Source organism: Sorex araneus, chromosome 8, assembly GCF_027595985.1.
Source record: "Sorex araneus isolate mSorAra2 chromosome 8, mSorAra2.pri, whole genome shotgun sequence".
NCBI lineage: Eukaryota > Metazoa > Chordata > Mammalia > Eulipotyphla > Soricidae > Sorex > Sorex araneus.
In genome coordinates this window covers 3,287,731-3,305,471 of record NC_073309.1, presented here as the reverse complement: position 1 = coordinate 3,305,471, position 17,741 = coordinate 3,287,731, and the positions used below count along the sequence as shown (strand labels likewise).

The 17,741-nt window shown below is 59.5% G+C and overlaps 1 protein-coding gene and 1 long non-coding RNA gene across 2 annotated transcripts in view; one reads left to right on the top strand and one right to left on the bottom strand.

Moving 5' to 3' along the window:
* Positions 1–12,154: 12,154 nt before the first annotated feature.
* Positions 12,155–16,722, bottom strand: LOC129406801 (uncharacterized). The gene is made up of 3 exons (XR_008631259.1): positions 16,076–16,722; positions 14,189–14,293; positions 12,155–13,947 (listed from the first exon to the last, which is right to left on the bottom strand). It is a non-coding gene; the product is annotated as an uncharacterized LOC129406801 (long non-coding RNA).
* Positions 16,723–17,191: 469 nt separating this feature from the next.
* The window catches only part of GAN (gigaxonin), a 39,086-nt gene continuing 38,536 nt past the window's right edge, over positions 17,192–17,741 (top strand). Inside the window, exon 1 of the mRNA XM_055146058.1 lies at positions 17,192–17,427. Within this exon, the coding sequence (XP_055002033.1) occupies positions 17,261–17,427 (167 nt within the window). The 5' untranslated portion in view covers positions 17,192–17,260. The remainder of the gene's footprint in view (positions 17,428–17,741) is intronic.

Below are 17,741 nucleotides of genomic sequence, written 5' to 3'. Positions count from 1 at the left end.
CATCCTGTTCCTCCGTCCCCTCCCGGCCCGTCTTCCCCGGCTGTGTGTGGCCCCGGGGCCAGGGGCGCCCTCCCGCCTCCGTGTCTCCCAGTGAGGCACGTGGCCAGGGGCCGTCTCGTCTGACGGCACAAGGAACAGCACTGGAATGCCACGTGAAACTCGAAGGTCGGAGTCGGGGAGATAGTACGGAAGGGAGGACACGTGGCTGACCCTGGTTCGGCCCCTCGCACGGCCAGGAGCGATTCCTGAGCGCAGAGCCAGGACACCTGAGGATCACCAGGTGTGGCCCCAAAACAAACAAAACAAACTTGAAAGTCGGGGTCTGGGAGGTCATGCAGCAGGTGGGGCACTCGCCAATCTGGGTTTGGTTCCTGGCACCACCTGCGGTTCCCAGAGCCCACCGGGGGTGATCCCTGAGCACAGAGCCAGGAGCCAGCCCTGAGCACTGCCAGGTGTGCTCATGAGAAAACAAAACCCCCCAAAATCCTCATAAGTCCCTGCAGACCTGGTACTTAGGTGCTTTCTGCCCTCTGAACTCTGGAGAGAGGCGGGGCGGGTGGTCAGTCCCGGAGAGTCACCAGGGGCTGCGGGACTCGCTCTCGGCAGGGAGGGGCTCGTGCCCGGGGTCTAGGGGACTCCCCAGCCGAGGCCGCCGTGGGGTGCTGGGAACCAGTGTGTAGGTGGAAGGGGCCCCCCAGCAGAGTGCTGCCAGGAGAGGGGGTGCCCGGGCAGAGCGCGAGACTGGGGTGGGGGAAACAGGAAGCCAGCAGGGTGCCCCCTGGGCACGGGGGGCCCCGGGGACAGCTGAGTGTCCCCTTTCTGGCCTCCTGGGCGCTCCACCAGGCAAGAGACTCCCTGTCGCCCCCATCCTCCCGCCCCTGCCCCGGGGGTTCAGGGATGTGCCTCAGGGACGGGAGCACCCAGAGAGGCCTTGGCTCTGCCCCACAGCCACCGGAAGTCAGACCCCGTTTCCTCTGCAGCTCTTGGGGGTCAGGCTCGGCCCTGTGGGTCTAGGAGCACAGAGGGGGCCCGGGCAGCTGCTGTGTCCCCGAGGTGACAGCTGCTCAGAGAAGCAGTGCAGGGCCCGTAGGCAGCCCTGGAGGCTGGCGGGATCCCAGGCCCCACTCGGGCCGTCACGGTGCGTTTCTGCCCCTCCCTCGGCGCTCTCGGGTTCCACGTGCGCCTGTGTCTGCTGCCGCCCCCTGACTTCCCCATCCCACCGTCACAGTCGAGACCGGGATGATAAGTTGTCACAGGACCCGTCAAGGTGTTTTTGTCACGGCTCCTCCCTCCCGCCCACCGCCCGCCCACGTCCCGGAAGTCCCGGCATTCCGACACCTCAGAAAGCTGTTCCCGGGGGAGTGACGTGTGGCAGGTGCCGGGGGCGGGTGGTCGGGGGCTCCGGAGAGACCCATCCCCGCTGCCCCGCGTGGCTGCCTCGCCACAGCGCTGTCCCGTCCCCAGCCCACGGGGCTCCTGCAGGCCTCGGAACAAGGGCCGCGCGAATGGGCGCGTGGCCGACACGGGATGCAGCGCCCCGGGGTCCCCGCAGCTCTCTGGGGGCCGGGCTGTCGCTCCACCCTCGCGCTCCGGCCGGGGGTGCGTGAGGCCTTGAGCTGGACCCTGGGCGGTACAGAAGGAAAGGCGGGGAAGGGGCTCTGGGCGACGACCTGGCCGCTCCCGGGGGACCCGGTGGGTGTGCACCAATGACCCCACTGCCGTCTCTCTCCCCTGCCGCCCGCCCCATCTGCCCGCCTCCTCCGCTGCCCCTCTCGCCGGCCCCTCTGCGCAGGCCCCCAGCCCGCCGCCTGCCCTCCCACCAGAGTCCGGGGCTGTCCGCTCGCGTGGCCTTGGTCTAGGTGGCGCTGAGGCGGTGCCCGGCGGGGCTGCGGGAGCGGCCAGCCCTCACCCACTCACCAGTCTAAATATTTGAGCAGAGGGCGGCGCGCACAGCCTCCGCCATCCCGGCCGCTCAGCCCAATTGCCAAACAGGCCTTCGGGGCGGGGGGGGGGTGCAGGGAGGGGGCAGCACCGCGGGCCGGGCACGGCAGCTGGGGACCTGTTGACAGGGTTGGAGGCGACCAAGGAGACACAGGCCCAGGGGCCTGGCAGAGCGGCGCCCCCTGTTTCACGGGCACCCAAGGGCCCGGGCAGCCGCGCGCAGAGTCCCGCACAGACTTCCGGGAAGGGGCCCCTGGTCCTGCTCCTCCCGCGCCTGGCGCCGGCCTGCTCCGAGGCCTGTGTGCGTGTTGGGGGGTGTTGCCCGTGGGACGTCGTGAGGGGCCTCGAGGGCCGGCTGGAGGCCCAGGAGTGGCTGGACAAATGGCCCCACCAGAGCTCTGAGCACCTCCAGCATTGTCCTTGGGGCTGACCCTGGGGTCACCCCTGGGGTCTACAGGCCGAGAGAGACCTTTCCCAGCTGCCGGATGGTGCCCCTCCCCCGCAGTCCCTGCACGCCAACTCCCAGGGGCCGGGACTGGAGCCCTGGCACAGTCTCTGGAGGGCGACTCCACGCTGAGGGTTTCCCTGGACACGTCGGACCCAGGCAGTGTGGGAGCCTGTGAGGGGGCAGTCAGGGGTCAGCCTTTCCTCCTCCTGGCTATCAGGGCAGGCTTCCTGGAGGAGCAGACCTGCAGGAGCTGTGGGAGGGCCAGAGGACCAGCGTGTTTGCGGGTCAAGCCACGGGGGTCGCTTCAGATGAGGAGCTGGAGGCCAGTGTGGGTGGACAGAAGGCAGGTGACGAAGAGCGAGAGAGTCTGGGGGTTCCCTGCTTCTGGAGGGTGGCTGCGTTCGGGGGTCCTGGTTCTGACGGGGGTGTGTTGGGGGGTTCTCTGGTCCTAAAGGGGTGTGTATGTTCAGGGGCGTGCACATGCCTTGCCTCTGCGGCACCAATGCCCCGTGGCTCCCTGGGCACTGCCCGGTGCCCCCACGCCCAAAGAACAAGTCCTTTGTGTTCATTGTGGAACATTCGGAATGTTCTGGGAGGAAGGAGAGAAACAGAGACAGACCCACAGGCCCACACCAGCCCTCCCCCCAGCCCCTGAAATCCTTCTGGTGTCTTGCTCCAGCGCTTAAATGTTTTCTGGGGCCCTTTCACGCATGAATGACCCATTTATAACTGCCTTAAAGAAAAAAATCAGTGATTCCAGCATCTCCCCCCCCCGCCTGCCCCCGGGCAGCAGCCTTTTCCCGGGGATGGGGTGGGTGGGCGCAGACAGCATCCCGGCAGCCTGTCTTAACTGCACCAGCATATTGTATACCATAAAGTTGCTTATTTGAGGTGGAGTGCCCCAGGGCCAGAGACCTCGTACAGGGAATGAATGAGCACTTCCTGGACTTAATCCCCAGCACCACTTACGGCCCCTGGGCCCCACCAGGAGTGGCCCCTGAACACCACTAGGTGTGGCCCCTAAACCAAAAAAACAATCTAGGATGTACTTTTTTACTTGTATTTTGGGAGAAGGCTGGAGCGATAGCACAGCAGGTAGGGCATTTGCCTTGCACGCAGCCGACCCGGGTTCGATTCCTCCATCCCTCTCAGAGAGCCCGGCAAGCTACCGAGAGTATCCCGCCCACACGGCAGAGCCTGGCAAGCTCCCCGTGGTGTATTCAATATGCCAAAAACAGTCACAACAAGTCTCACAATGGAGACGTTACTGGTGTCCGCTCGAGCAAATTGATGAGCAACGGGACAGACGGACAGATGGACAGACAGATGATTTTGGGAGAATGGGGGGCCCCCATCAACAGCGCCTTGGAGATCATGGGGTTGAACCCAGAGCTCCCACTTTCGAACATGTGCTCAGGCCCTTTGAGCCTCTCTCCGGCCCGTCACCGCCGTGTCTCTTGTCTTCATCTGCCTCGTCATCCCCATCCCTGGGGTTCTGCAGGGCCGGGGAGGGAGCAGCGGCGGCAGACTCACCACCTGCCCTTGGTCCCTCCCTCTTTTTAAATTTAATTTTATTTTTATAAAGTTGTTCACAACATTTGATCACATTTAATATTCCAACACCAATCCCACCACCATTCTACCTTCCCACAGCCATATTTTGAATGTTTTGATCCCGAACCTCAATTCCTGACCCGAAAGCAGAACTGAAATAATTTTGTTTCAGTTTTTTAAAAAAAATTTAACATTGAAAAAATTTTGCTTGTTTTTTTTAAAAAATTTAACATTGGATATCCATGGGATAGACCCTTATAAAGCTGTTCATAATTGGGTTTCAGTCACACAATGATCCAGCACCCGTCCCTCCAATGTATATCTCCCACCACCAATGTCCCCTGTTTCCCCCCAACCATTCACCAACCCCCACCCCCTACCCCTAGCCTCTCTCTATGGGAGGCACTTTCCTCCTGCTTTCTCTCTCTCTCTCTCTCTCTCTCTCTCTCTCTCTCTCTCTCTTTCTCTCTCTCTCTCTCTCTCTCCTTTTTCTTTTGTGCATTATGGTTTGCAGTACAGGTGCTAAGAGGTCCTGGTGTTTGTTCAGGGCATTTGGTATTTTTTTCGGGATGGTAAGGCTGGAGTAGCTTTCCAATCGGGTGGAAGCTTTGGGGTGTGCATGACTGTCGATGCTTCTGGAAGTACAGGGAGGTGAGGGAGGGAGCACTTCCCCACCCCGAGAAAGCCTAGAGATTTCAGTCACAAAACCTAGATCTGTATTGTTATGAATAATCCACTAAAAATGATCCAAAAAGATTTCTTTTTTTAAAATTTTTTTATTAGTGAATCACCGTGGGGTACAGTTACATACTTACAAACATTTGTGCTTGCGTTTCAGTCATACAATAATCGAGTACCGATCCCTATACCAGTGTCCATTCTCCACCACCAATGATCCCATCATCCCTCCCACCCCCAGCCCCCACCCCACCCTGCCTCTGCAGCAGGGCATTCCCTTTTGTTCTCTCTCCTTTTGGGTGTTGTAGTTTGCAATAGAGGTATTGAATGGTCTTCATGTTCGGCTTATAGTCTACTTTTAGTTCGCATCTTCCAACCCGATTTCTTAGAGGAAAGTGTGTGAAGATTTTTGTATTTCACCCGGGAGCATTGGTCCCCATTGAGTCTCTTTGTCAGCCATGAGCTAGAGAGGGTTCTTGTTTATCCCTGGAGGAATCAGCTGTTGGGATCACCCCGTGATGTGTGCTTGGTTTGTTATAGTTGCTCAATCGCTTTTTTGGTTTTTCTGTTTGGGGGCCAGACCCGGTGGTACTTAGGGTTTGCTGCTGGTTCTGAGCCCAGGGGTCACTCCTGATGGGTTCAAGGGACCCTGTGGGGTGCCAGAAGTTGAACCGGTCGGCTGTGTGCAAGGCAGGTGCTTGCTGCACTATTGCTCCAGCCCCACTGCATGGTCCACTTTAACTAATTTGTTTCTGAGCCTTCAAAGCAGTGAAGAGGCAGCATCCTGGCTCCCAGCCTTCCTGGTCTGATGGCCCTGGACAAGTGGCTGCGCCTCCCTGTGCCTCGTTTTGGCCTCTGTGGAATTGCGGGATCCCGAGAGTCACTCCCAGGCTGCTCTTTTTTTTTCTTTTTCTTTTTGGGTCACACCCGGCGATGCTCAGGGGTTACTCCTGACTCTGCACTCAGGAATTACTCCTGGCGGTGCTCAGGGGACCATATTGGATGCTGGGATTCGAACCTGGGTTGGCTGCGTGCAAGGCAAACACCCTACCTGCTGTGCTATTGCTCCGGCCCCCCAGGCTGCTCTTTTTATTTTCTTTTGGGGTCACACCCGATGATGCTCAGGGGTTACTCCTGGCTCTGCACTCAGGAATTACTCCTGGCAGTGCTCGGGGGACCATATGGGATGCCGGGAATTGAACCTGGGTCGGCCGTGTACAAGGCAAACGCCCTCCCCGCTGTGCTGTCGCTCCGGCCCCAGGCTGCTCTTGAGAGGGCGCCAGAGAGCAGAGCAGAGGACAGTCCTCTCACCCTCGAGGGCACCAGAGGAGAGCAAAGCTGCCCCGTGCCCAAAGGCGTCCACTCACCCTGCCCAGGCCTCAGCCCCTGAGATGCTGACACAGCCCAACCAACCCGAACCACACAGCAAGTCCTGTGCAAAGGCCCCCAGGTGACCAGAGACCCACAGCACCGTCCCCCGGCTGGGCATGGAGGGGCCCCCCGCAGCAGTACTTGCCAGTTCCGATCCTGTGAGCTTCTGGGGCTGCTGTAACCAAGGACCCCAACCCACTTAGTCCCTGCTGGTTCTGGAACCCAGAGCCCACTGGGTCTCGGTGGGCTGAACACCAGGCGTCAGCTTGGTCCCCACCTAACCTCACTCCCGGGCTGCCAGCCCCCTCCCAGCTCCAGGCTCCGGCACTGTCTTCCCTTCCCAGTCGAACCATCACGGGGTCTCAGCAGCAGGGGGTCTCTCCCGCGGGGGTCTCTCTCTCCAGCTCACCCCCGTCCCCCTTCTCTGCTCAGCTCCCGGTCCTGATCTCACACGAACAGAGCAGCCAACCCGCTTCTCAGCACTCAGCTCCTAGTCCCTCTCCTAACCTCGCTCCCCCGACGTGGTGCAGGGCTGAGCTGCTGGTTCCATGTGCTGACACGTGTCCGTCTCCCGTGCTCGGATGTGAGTTTGCAGGTTACATTCAGGTGCTGCATGAGTGCTCACGCGTGCAATCCCGATCCCCGAATCCTGTGCTCCAGCAGGTGCGACCCTGATGAGAACAGCACCTCATCACCAGGGGGCTTGATCGAACCAGGGGCCGAGTACACTGAGCACCCCCGGGGGGTCCAGGCCCCCTGTATGCTGATGGGAGGCCCCTCCCCCCTCCCCAAAGGAAGAATCCGCTGTGATCATTCATGGCCGAGGTCCTTGGAGTGCAGGACAGTGTCTGGGGACTGGCTGCACGGTCACCTGAAGGGCCCCCGAGTCCCTCCCCGCAGAGCGCGCAGCTCTCTGCCCCACGGGCCCCGCCGGGCCATGCAGCCAGTGCAGCCAGCGCGGCGCGGTGCCGTGTGGATTTTCCTGTTCACGGTCCCCGCCCTGTTCACGATCTCTCCATCGCAGATAGCCCCGATTCTCATCTGTGCCGAGACTTGCGAAAGCCTAGGAGGGGAGGGGGGTGTTTTCGCCTGGAAGGGTTGTCAGAGGGTAAAACTTTCCAACTGCAGGAGGTGGCCGAGTTGGGAGCGGAAGTTGTGTCAGATGCGCCATGCTGGGTCACACGGGCTCCCTCAGTGGGGAGTTGGTGGCCTCTGCGCTTGGAGGGGCACCGGGGAGGCTGCCCGAGCCGCCTGTGACCCTCTGTCTCGGGGCACAGAGTCTCAGGGCAGCAGAGCATGGGGGAGGGTCAGGTTCTCAGCAGAGGAATGTGGAGCCGACCCCAGGACTCTCTCACGGGCTAGCCCTGGGCACAAAGATAAAGGCGTGTTCCCCTTTATCCTTTCCTGCTGCCCCTCCACAAAACAACAGCTAAGTCTTGTGTTTGAGACGCTGAACTAGTACTGGTTCACTCAGTTAACCAGCCTTTCAATTCTGCAGGACCCCGAGCATTTCTCGGGAACTATATTTTTTTGCGGGTGAAACTGCAGTGACACTACTGGCTTTAGTTTTTGTGTGCCTGTGAAAGCGACGGGAGGGTGCAAAATAGTGCTGAATGGCAGAGTGTTTGTGACACAGGGGATATGTGCCTTTTCCTTACACAGGGCACCAGACTAGCTGTTCCCTGCTTTATCCCATCCACCTGTCATTCATCCCTCCATTCATTCATCTATCCATTTATGCATTCATCTGTCCATCCCTCTGTCATCCACCCATGTCATCCATCCATCCATCCATTCATTCGCCATTTGCCCATCCATCCACTTGTCATTCATCCATTCACCAATCCATTCATCTATCCATTTATCTATTTATCCATCTACCCATCTGCCCATCCGTTCATCCACCCAACTATTCATCCATCAATCCATCTGTCCATCCATCCATTCATGCATTCTTCCATTCTCCCATCCATCAATCCATTTGTCTTTCCATCATCTATTAATCTATCCATCCATCCATCCATCCATCTGTCCATCCATCATCCATTTATCTTCCTCCATCCACCCATCCATCCATCCATCCATCGACCCACCTGTCCATCCATCCATCTGTCCATCTATTCATCCATCCATCCATTCATCCTCCCATCCATCTGTTCACCATCCATCCATCCATCTGTCCATCTATTCATTTATCCATACACTCATCCATCCACCTACTTTTCTCTTATTTTTTTTAACTTTTTGGGTCACATCCGTTGATGCTCAGGGGTTACTCCTGGCAGTGCTTGGGGGACCCTATGGGATGCTGGGAATCGAACCCGGGTTGGCCATGTGCAAGGCAAATGCCCTTCTCGCTGTACTATCACTTCAGCCCCCTCATATTTATTTTGGGGAGAGGCCACACTGGCTGTGCTCAGGGATCACTCCCGGAGGGGCTCAGGGAACCCTCTGGGGTGCCAGGGATCGAATCCGAGTTGGCGGTGTGCAAGGCAACCATCCTACCCACTCTACTATCTCTGCTCCATTCTGCCTTCCGCAAATTCTCTACCCCTGCCACTTTGGCCACCATTCGTGGAATCCTCACTCTGGGAGGGGCACCCTCGGTCCCTGGCCCCCGTGCCTCCCGACACCAGCCACCCAGATGACACCCAACTCTCCCCCTAGGGCCTCTGGGAACCAAGAATCCGAGAGGTAAAACCCTGTCCCGCTAACGAAGGAGACACGGCAGGGGCGCAGGCGAGCCCTGCCAGCCCAGCCCAGGTGTCCCTGGCTTCCACACGGCCGGGACAAGTGGCTCGACCCGAGAGCACCCAAGTTTGCTGGAAGGGAGCCCGGTTCCTCGAGCTGCCGCGACGTTCTTCTGCCCGGGACCCTCCAGCGTCAGAGCAGCCGCCGCGAGGCGCCCGCGGCCAGTGCGCATGCTCGCCACCTCTCCCTCCTGGGAAACGCAGCGTTTCAACATCAGTAATTTGTACTTTGCGACTTCGCGGTGTGCTCTGTAATTGACGCGATGCGGCCTGTCCAGAGGAACAGGTTCGCGGTTTTTTCCACAAAATATGTCCTATTTATTGAAACCGGGGCTCGGTGTCTAATTACCTGCCACAGCCTCTGGAGCTCTGAGCACTGAACTCGCGGTGCTGAGAGTCCAGGGCCAACTTTGTTTCCAGGTAGACCCGGACGCTGGTCCTCTCCAGCTCAACCATGTGGAGGCCACAGCCCGCGTTACAGGCCTGCAGCTCCCGTGGCGAGGCGTGGGGAGGCGGGAGTCACCGTGCACTTATCAAGCTCATTATCTGCCTGCTTGCCTCATGCTGGGTGCTAGGTGAGGCCCGGGGAGGGAGAAAGAAGGAATCTGGTTCCAATCATGCCCCCCACACCCCCACAGGAAACCAGGCTCACCACACACACCTGCCTGGAAAGTGGGGTTTTGGGTGGGGCGCGGCGGCACAGTCCACAGAGGTAATCCCCTCCCTAACGCCATCGGTTGCGAGAGAAAGTCGGTAAGAAACGGAGATGAGGGGCTGGAGCGATAGCACAGCGGGTAGGACATTTGCCTTGCACGCGGCCGACCCAGGTTCGATCCCCGGCATCCCATATGGTCCCCCAAGCACCGCCAGGAGTAGTTCCTGAGTGCAAAGCCAGGAGTAACCCCTGAGCATCGCTGGGTGTGACCCAAAAAGCAAAAAAAAAAAAAAAAAAAGAAACAGAGATGAAAGCAAACCTGGGCTTTGGCTGGGGGGCACAGTGACTGTGCAGGGTCTGAAGGTGAAACGGTCCAGGCCCTCCCTCCCCTGACTCCCAGCCCCCCTCTTCGGTCTACATGGCTTTCATACATGTTCATGGGATGGACAGATGAAGGATAGACGGGTGGGTGGATAAGTGAATAAATAAGAGAAAAGTAGGGCTGGAGCGATAGCACAGCGGGGAGGGCGTTTGCCGTGCATGCAGCCAATCTGGATTCGATTCCCAGCATCCCATATGGTCCCCCGAGCACCGCCAGGAGTAATTCCTGAGTGCAGAGCCAGGAGTAACCCCTGTACATCACCAGGTGTGACCCAAAAAGCAAAAATAATAATAATAATAAATAAATGTGAGGAAGGCAACTCAGGACCTTCAGATTATGAGACTGACGCGCTGTCTACTGCACTAAGAAGGCACGCGATAGCACAGCGGGTAGGGCATTCGCCTTGCACGCAGCGGACCTGGGTTCAAGAGTATCCCGCCCGCACGGCAGAGCCTGGCAAGCTACCCGTGGTGTATTTGATATGCCCAAAACGGTAACAACAAGTCTCACAGTGGAGACGTTACTGGTGCCCGCTCGAGCAGATGGATGAGCAAAGAGGGGATGACGGAGCTACGGTGAGGAAGGCAACAATCTCCGGTTCCAAACTGCCCCGCTGTCCGGCCCGTGGAGTGGAGACTGAGGGCAGCGGCCCCTCTTCCCTGCGTGGGGCTGACCGTGCTGAGTCCAGGAGCCTTTCCCCGACGGTCTCACCTCCCCGTGTTCTGCCACCACACACAGCCCTTTGGGGGTCTTGAGGGGCTTCCCAGATGTTGGGGTCCAGAGCGTGTCGAGGGGAAGGTGGGTGGCGAGCAGGGCGAGGGGCAATGGCCACATGTCCGAGGCGGCACGTCCGCTGTGCCAAGTGTTCGCTGCTTCCCGAGGAGTCTCACGGGGGCAGGGGCAGGAGGTGCCACGCCGACGGGCTGGTTTGTCCTGAATGTCACTCCTCCTGTCCCGCGCAGAGCCAGGGATGGAGCCCTGTCCAGCCCCTCGGCCCTGCCCTCAGTAGTCGCTGGCGACCGGGTGACGCTGGCACCAACCTCTGTAGGAGATGGGGGGGCAGGCCTGGAACCCACTCTCCTTCCTTCCTCAGGTACCTAATGTGGGCCCGCCTGGGGTGGAGGGTAGGTGGAGGGGTGCGAGAGGAGGGGCCCTGGCACTAGGCTGAGGACGGGAGGGTGCCACTCTCCCCTGCAGCCTACTGTACTCGTGCTCCCAGTGGGTAGTCACCCAGCGCCGTGAGGGCCTGACACGGTGCTGAAAAACTAAACCTGGACCCATCACCTCGTTTGTTCTGCACGAAACAGTAGCAGGAACCACTTCCTCCCAGTCTGCAGTTATTCTGGCGGTTTAACTGGCGTTCCCGGGGCCAACAGCCGGGAAAGCAACAGGTCAGAGCAGCTGGCTCCAAAAGAAGATCCCGGGCACCCCAGGGCGGGAAGAGGCCGGGAGGGCTGGGCACGGCTTCACGCGTGGCAGTCAGGGCTCCATCCGGGGAACCACACGCTCCTTCCAGCGCAGCCGGGGGCCACCTCTGAGCACCCGACCCCGTGGACCAAAAGCGAATCATCGCCCTGAAGAGCAATGAGCCGAAGAGCCCTGGGCAGGGGCTGGCCGGAGAGCGCCAGGGCCCTTGCAGCCGGGGTCGGGGAGACACACACAAACAGGCGGCTTAGGTGGTGACTGACACGGGATGAAGAGAGGAAAGGAGCCATCGCTGCTGGAGCGACAGGACCACGGGGAGGGGGAGGACATCTGCCTCGCACGTGGCTGGCCTGGGTTTGATCCCCAGCATCCCATGGGGTCCCCTGAGCACCACCAGGAGTGAGGCTTACACTGCCAGGGGGTGGGTGGGATTCTAAAGACTACGGAAACAAAGCCCATGAGAACTGGGGTTCAGTGGGAACGGGCCACTGAGGGAAAGACGGGGTGCTGAAAGGGAGCCAAGTGTCGTGGCTGAGACCCTTTCAGCAACAGCCCTGGGGTCACAGGGAAACCACAGCCAGGAACTTCCACAGTGACAAGGAGAGCGTCCTGGGGCTGGCGCCGTAGCACAGCCGGGAGGGTGTTTGTCCTGCACACAGTCGACCCAGGTTTGGTCCCCGTGCCCCCATAGGGTCCCCTGAACCTGCCAGGAGTGACCCTTGAGCAGAGCCAGGAGTCAGCCCGAAGTACAGCTGTGTATGACCCCCAAATAAACACAACAACACAGAATTCCTCATAGCAGCAGACTGGGGGGTGGGGGAGGTAAAAGGGGCAGGGGGCTGGGGACATTGGCGGGGGAACGTGGACACTGGTGAAGGGACTGGTGTTTTAACATTGTATGCCTAAAACCTAATCATGAATAACTTTGCAATTTTACAGTGATTAAACTTTTATTTAGAAAAATAAATAAAACACACACACACAGATGCCATTCTACTGGAGTGGGCAGAGGCCTTCCTGGTGAGCCAACAGTGAGTTCTAGTCTGAGCAGAGAGACTTCCTGTGGTGAAATTAGCCTGTGCAAAGGCCCTGAGGTGACTGTACCTGGAAGACCTATTGGAGGAAGAGCAGGGAAGCCACCTGGTGAGAGCACAGTGAAGGAAAGGAGGTGGTAGGCAATGAGGTCTGATTAACTCAGGGAAGAAAAACCTAAGAGGGCAAGAGAAAAGCAGGAAGTGACCAGAGGCCAGTGCATGGGTCTGCCGGGAGCTGACCGCTGACCACCCAGGGGCAACTGAGAGATCGGGCTGCACTGGGGCACTGTCTGCGGGGCTCTCAGTAGGATCAGGGCATGAGGCTGAGCTCCAGCTTTAGTCCTTGGATAGAGGAATGACGTGCCCCTTTCTCTGAGGAGGGACTGGGTGCACGGGGTGAGATCGGGCTGACGTCCCCTCCCCGCCGAGCTGCAGTCCCTCCCAGCTCTCCGAGCGGGTCCTGTCCTAGAGGAACTCGAGCGGGCTGGAGACACCGGGACTCTCAGGGAGCTGGGGACCACCAGCCCAGCAGTGAGCCCCAGGGGCAGAATTCTCTGGGTTCAGAGGCATTTCTCAGGATATTGTGCGAATATACAGAATCAACTCCCAAGAGTTATAAATACTGAGCTGTTCTCTGACTCAGCAATTTGGAAGAGCTTAGATTTTCGGAAAGAAAGGAGCTATATATAGATTTGGACAAATGACAGATTTACCCAATAAAATGTTTGAAGACCGCCTTCAAGTGAATCACAGGAGACTGTCTCGAGCGAGCGAGTGTGCACGGGGACAACTTTGTGCAGCGGAAACACTCCGAGGGCCTGAAGCAAAGCTCAGGCCTGCTCCCTCTGCCCGGAGAAGGTCGCACGTGTGACCTTGATCGTGACCTTCACTCAGCTCCGCTTTCTCTTCAAAGGCTCCTGTTAGCTGGCGCCTCTCCGCTACAGCTCCCAAACGACCCATTTTCACCTGCGCTGTTTCTTGTTTCTTTATCAGATTTCAGCCCCTTTTCTAGAATTTTTTTGTTTTGCTTTGTTTTCTGGAGCCAAACCCGTGATGCTCAGGGGTTACTCCTGGCTCTGCACTCAAGAATCACTCCTGGGGGTACTCAGGGAACCACGGGGGTGCCGGGGATCAACTCCCGGGTTGACTGTGTGCAAGGCAAGTGCCCTCTCCACTGTATTATTGCTCCGAAAAAACAAAACTCAGGCACATTCTCTGCTGCCCACATTGTAATCTGGGATGTGTACCTCCCGCCTTTGTAATTTTTCTAAATAAAAACTATTTTACTACACACACACACACACACACACACACGCATGCAACCCCCCCCGCCCCCCAGGGATTCTGCACCAAAGATTTATTTTGTAAAACTAAAGAAACGGCGTTCTTGGTTTTCCTTCGGACTGTGAAAATAATGCAGGATCAGAGGCCCAATGAGTAGGAGGAAATCGGGAGCAGCAACCAGGCGGTTTCCCCGTTGTCATCTCTGAGGCAGGGCTCAGAGCGCACACGCGTGACACTAGCGAAGGAACAGCTGTCTGGGTCTCGGAAACGAGCCTTTGGAGTCTTCAGACTCCCCGTCTCTGGAGACCCTCGTGGGGGTGTCGCGCCTCTAAACCAGAGGGGCCAGTTACAGTCCCGGAGACAGAAACTGCTGGGATGATCGGGACCTCTGAATCCTGTTTCACAACAGCTGGCGTTCGATATCTCTGGAATGCGGGGAAACAACAACAGCAAACCACCTTCCGATGGCCACAAACACATGCGTGACAGCTCAGTTTGAGCAATACTGAGGCAGGCCGCAGGACAGACCGGGGATGGGAGGGGAGGCCTGCCACCCCCATGATCGCCTACCCTCTACAGTACCTCTCCAGGACCATAGGTCTGGAAGGATGAATAAGAGTATTTTAGGCAGATGGACTAGAAAGATAGAGCAGATAAGGCACCTACCTTGCACGTGGCCAATCTGGGTTCGATCCCCAGCATCCCCTATGGTTCCCCGAGCACCACTAGGAGTGAGTCTTGAGTACAGAGCCAGGAGTAACTTCCTGAGCACTACAGGTGTGACCCCAAACAAAACAAAACAAAACAAAGTTTTTCAGGCAGGGGCGGGAGCGATAGTACAGTGGGTAGGGCATTTGCCTTGCATGCGGCCTTCCCAGGTTTGATCCCTGGCATCTCATTGGTCCCCTGAGAAAGACCAGGAGTAGCCCCTCAGCATTGCTGGGGGTGGCTCCAAAATAAAAAACACCAAGTTTTCCAGGCAGATGGGCTAGCAGCGAGTATCACACAGTGGGGGCCTGAGAGCTTCTCTGGGACTTACTGACTAGCTCCCGTGCAAGGAGACCCCTGTGGGCAGCCACCACCTTTGGCCAGAGGCTGCTGGCCCCTCTCCTAACCCACTGGCCCTGTTCCTCTGTTGCTTCTTCGTATCAAAACAAAGGAGAAGGCTCAGTCAACCAGGAAGTGCTCACTCGCCTCACCGGTTACTTCTCTCCAGCAAACTCTTACCGGAGGGCGATTCTGTCCCGGCTGCACTTGATTTTGTGTTTGAGCCTCTGACCTTTGCACCCTAGATCAGCATTCCAAGCAATTAATCAATGTCCATTGCAGGGGCATTGTGCAGGGCACTCTACCTGTCCACGGTGTCAGTCTCGACCCCAACAACCACCCGGTTCAGACAAGACACGTTCAAAACAAAGCCCACAATTCAGAAAACATTTACGAGGTGCCTGGTGTTCGGCGTGTAACCCCGCCCTCCCTGCAATCATCGGGGCGGCCCACGGGTGAGGCACTGTACTTGGCACCTGGTCCCCCACGGTAAACGTGGCTGTTATTGTTGTCGTTGCGGGGGTCAGGAGGTGCCGGGATCAACCCGGGGCCCTGAACACACAAGGCTGAGCTTTGCCACTTGGATCACTTCCCCGGCACCTGGAAACCGAGACCCACTGTGACATGCAGGCCAGCAGGCTGCACGGGTAAACAGGCCCGTGACAGTCAGCTCCCTGCCCAGTCAGTGCTCAAAGACCAGCAGCAACTTGGAGGAAGGTGTGTGCGTGGACCCCCGGGGACACTGGGAATAGATCACGGGCAGGATATGCTTGAGCTGATTGTTTCTTGTTTTTGTCTGACTTTTTGGGTCACACTCAGGGATTACTCCTAGTGGTGTTCGCGATGCCAGGGTTCGAACCTGGGTCAGACACATGCAAGGCCAACGCTCAGGCCCCCTCAAGCTGCTCGTTTTTCACGTATTATGGCATTCCACATGCAGAAAGAGAGACCAGCACAACAAAACCCCACACCCCCGTCAATCGGCTCCAACAGTGAGAACCTCTTGGTCACTTCTGATCTGTCTGCACCCCCGCCCCCACCCGCATCCCTCTGCTCTGTTTTGAAGTCGATTCGAGCATTTCACTCATAAATACCGAGCTGCATTTACAGAAGGAAATGGACCTGGCTGGACCTTCCGCTAGCCACAACTTTCTCCCCTTGTCTTGTCCAGTGACTCTGCCAGTGTGACTACCGTCTGACTGGCTGCCAGTGACCTTAAAGCTTGGCTGATTCAGGGTCAAGACCCAAGGCTTTACGGAGACCTTTGAGTTGGCTGAAGACATCTCTGCTGATGCAGACAAATCCCCATCCTATTTATCTTCCAGTTTTCGGTCCTCAAAAAAAAGTGCTCATTTGGAAGCTTACTGAGCATCAACCAGTACCTATGCAACACAGTCAAAACAGTGTTCCTATGCCCTCAGCGACCTGCTGGGAGGACTTAGGTTGTAAAGGGGGCTTGTTCTGCAAGACTGAGCTGCAGTGACTTCCTGTCAAACTGAGACCTACCTGGGCTGGGAGCCTCACAGCAGCAGGACACCTGGCCTCTCCACCCTCCACCCCTGCAGCGCTTCCTTCCCGCACAGAACCAACATCCAGTTACTCAATCCAGAAAATATCCCGGGGCCCTTCTCCTTCTCAACTCTGTCAACTCTATTATTTCCTTATTTTTGTCATTCAGGACCAACTCAGCAGTGCTCAGAAGCTTAGGAGTCACTGGGGGGGGGGCCGCGGGGGGCGCGCTCAGGGATCATATGGTGCTGGCCATGGAACCGGGCTTCACGTGTGCAAAGCATCCGCCCCAGCCCAACTGAATCCATTTTAATTTGCTTGGTTTGAGTTGGGGGCCACATCGGGAGATGCTCTGGGGTCACTCCTGGAGATGCTCGGGGGACCAGAGTGTCGGATCCAACCCGGGTGGGCCGCGTGCAAGGCAAGCGCCCTCCCTGCTGTACTTGTCTCCGGTCCCCGAATGCTTTTTTTCCCCTTTTTAAGCCATCTGTCACTCTCCTCCCCTGCTGCCATCCCTCCAGCGGCCAGGCGGCCCCCCTGGGCTCCCTTCCCGCGGGCGCGGTGGTCCCCCCGCGGCACACGCCCTCCTCCCCTCTCCAGGCGGGAGCCGGGCGCTCGCTACAAAACTCCTGCGTGAAACTCTGCGGCGGGCCCCCCACCCCGCGGGCTCCGGCCCGAGCCCCTTCCCCGCGCGCGGGCGCCCCGCAGCCCCCGGGAGTCCCGCGCCCGCGCCCAGACTCCGCCGGGGCCGCTGGAGCAGCCGCGCCCGCCCCGCCGCCGCTCGCCCCGGCCCGCGGCCCCACGCGGCGGACGCGGGACTGGAGGGCGGCCCCGAGCACCGCGAGTCCCGGCTCGCCCGCCCGCTCGCCCGGCCCCGCCGCCGCCGCGACCTCCCCGCGCCGGGCCCGTCCCGGGGCGCCCGGGCAGCGCCCGCCGGAGCCGGCGCGGGACGAGGCTTCCGATTGGCCGCCTGCGGCGACGCTGGGCCCGGGGGGGCGGGGCGTCGCGTCGCGGGGAAATGACGTCACGCACCCCCTTAAAGGCGCCGGCCTCCGAGCGCCGCGGGAGGCGCAGGCGCGTTCCGGGGCTCGCCCGCGCCGTTTCTCCTCGCGGCCGCGCCGAGCGCCGAGCGGGGCCGGGCGGGCGCGCGCCGGGCACGGGCCGTTCCGGGGCGGCCTCGCGATGGCCGAGGGCAGCGCCGTGTCGGACCCGCAGCACGCCGCGCGGCTGCTGCGCGCGCTCAGCTCCTTCCGCGAGGAGTCCCGCTTCTGCGACGCGCACCTGGTGCTGGACGGCGAGGAGATCCCGGTGCAGAAGAACATCCTGGCGGCCGCCAGCCCGTACATCAGGTGAGGAGCGCCGGGCCGGGCCGGGCGTGGTCCCCGCGCCGCCGCCGCCCCGCCCCGCGCGCGCCCCCCGGCTCCGAGCCCGGCCCGAGCCCGCGGGTCGAGCCCCGGAGGCCCCCGGACGCCGCCCCGGACGCGCGCGCGCCCCGCACCCGCCCCGAGCCGGCCCGGCCCGCGGATCCCGGCCCGCGCTGGCCTCCGGAGGGACTTGCGGGGGCCACCCCCGCCGGCCGAGACCCCCGCCGACCGGGACCCCCAGCCCCGCCCCGCGCCCCGGACCTGGGCGCCGCCGGCCCAGCGGGGTGGGAACGCGGGCG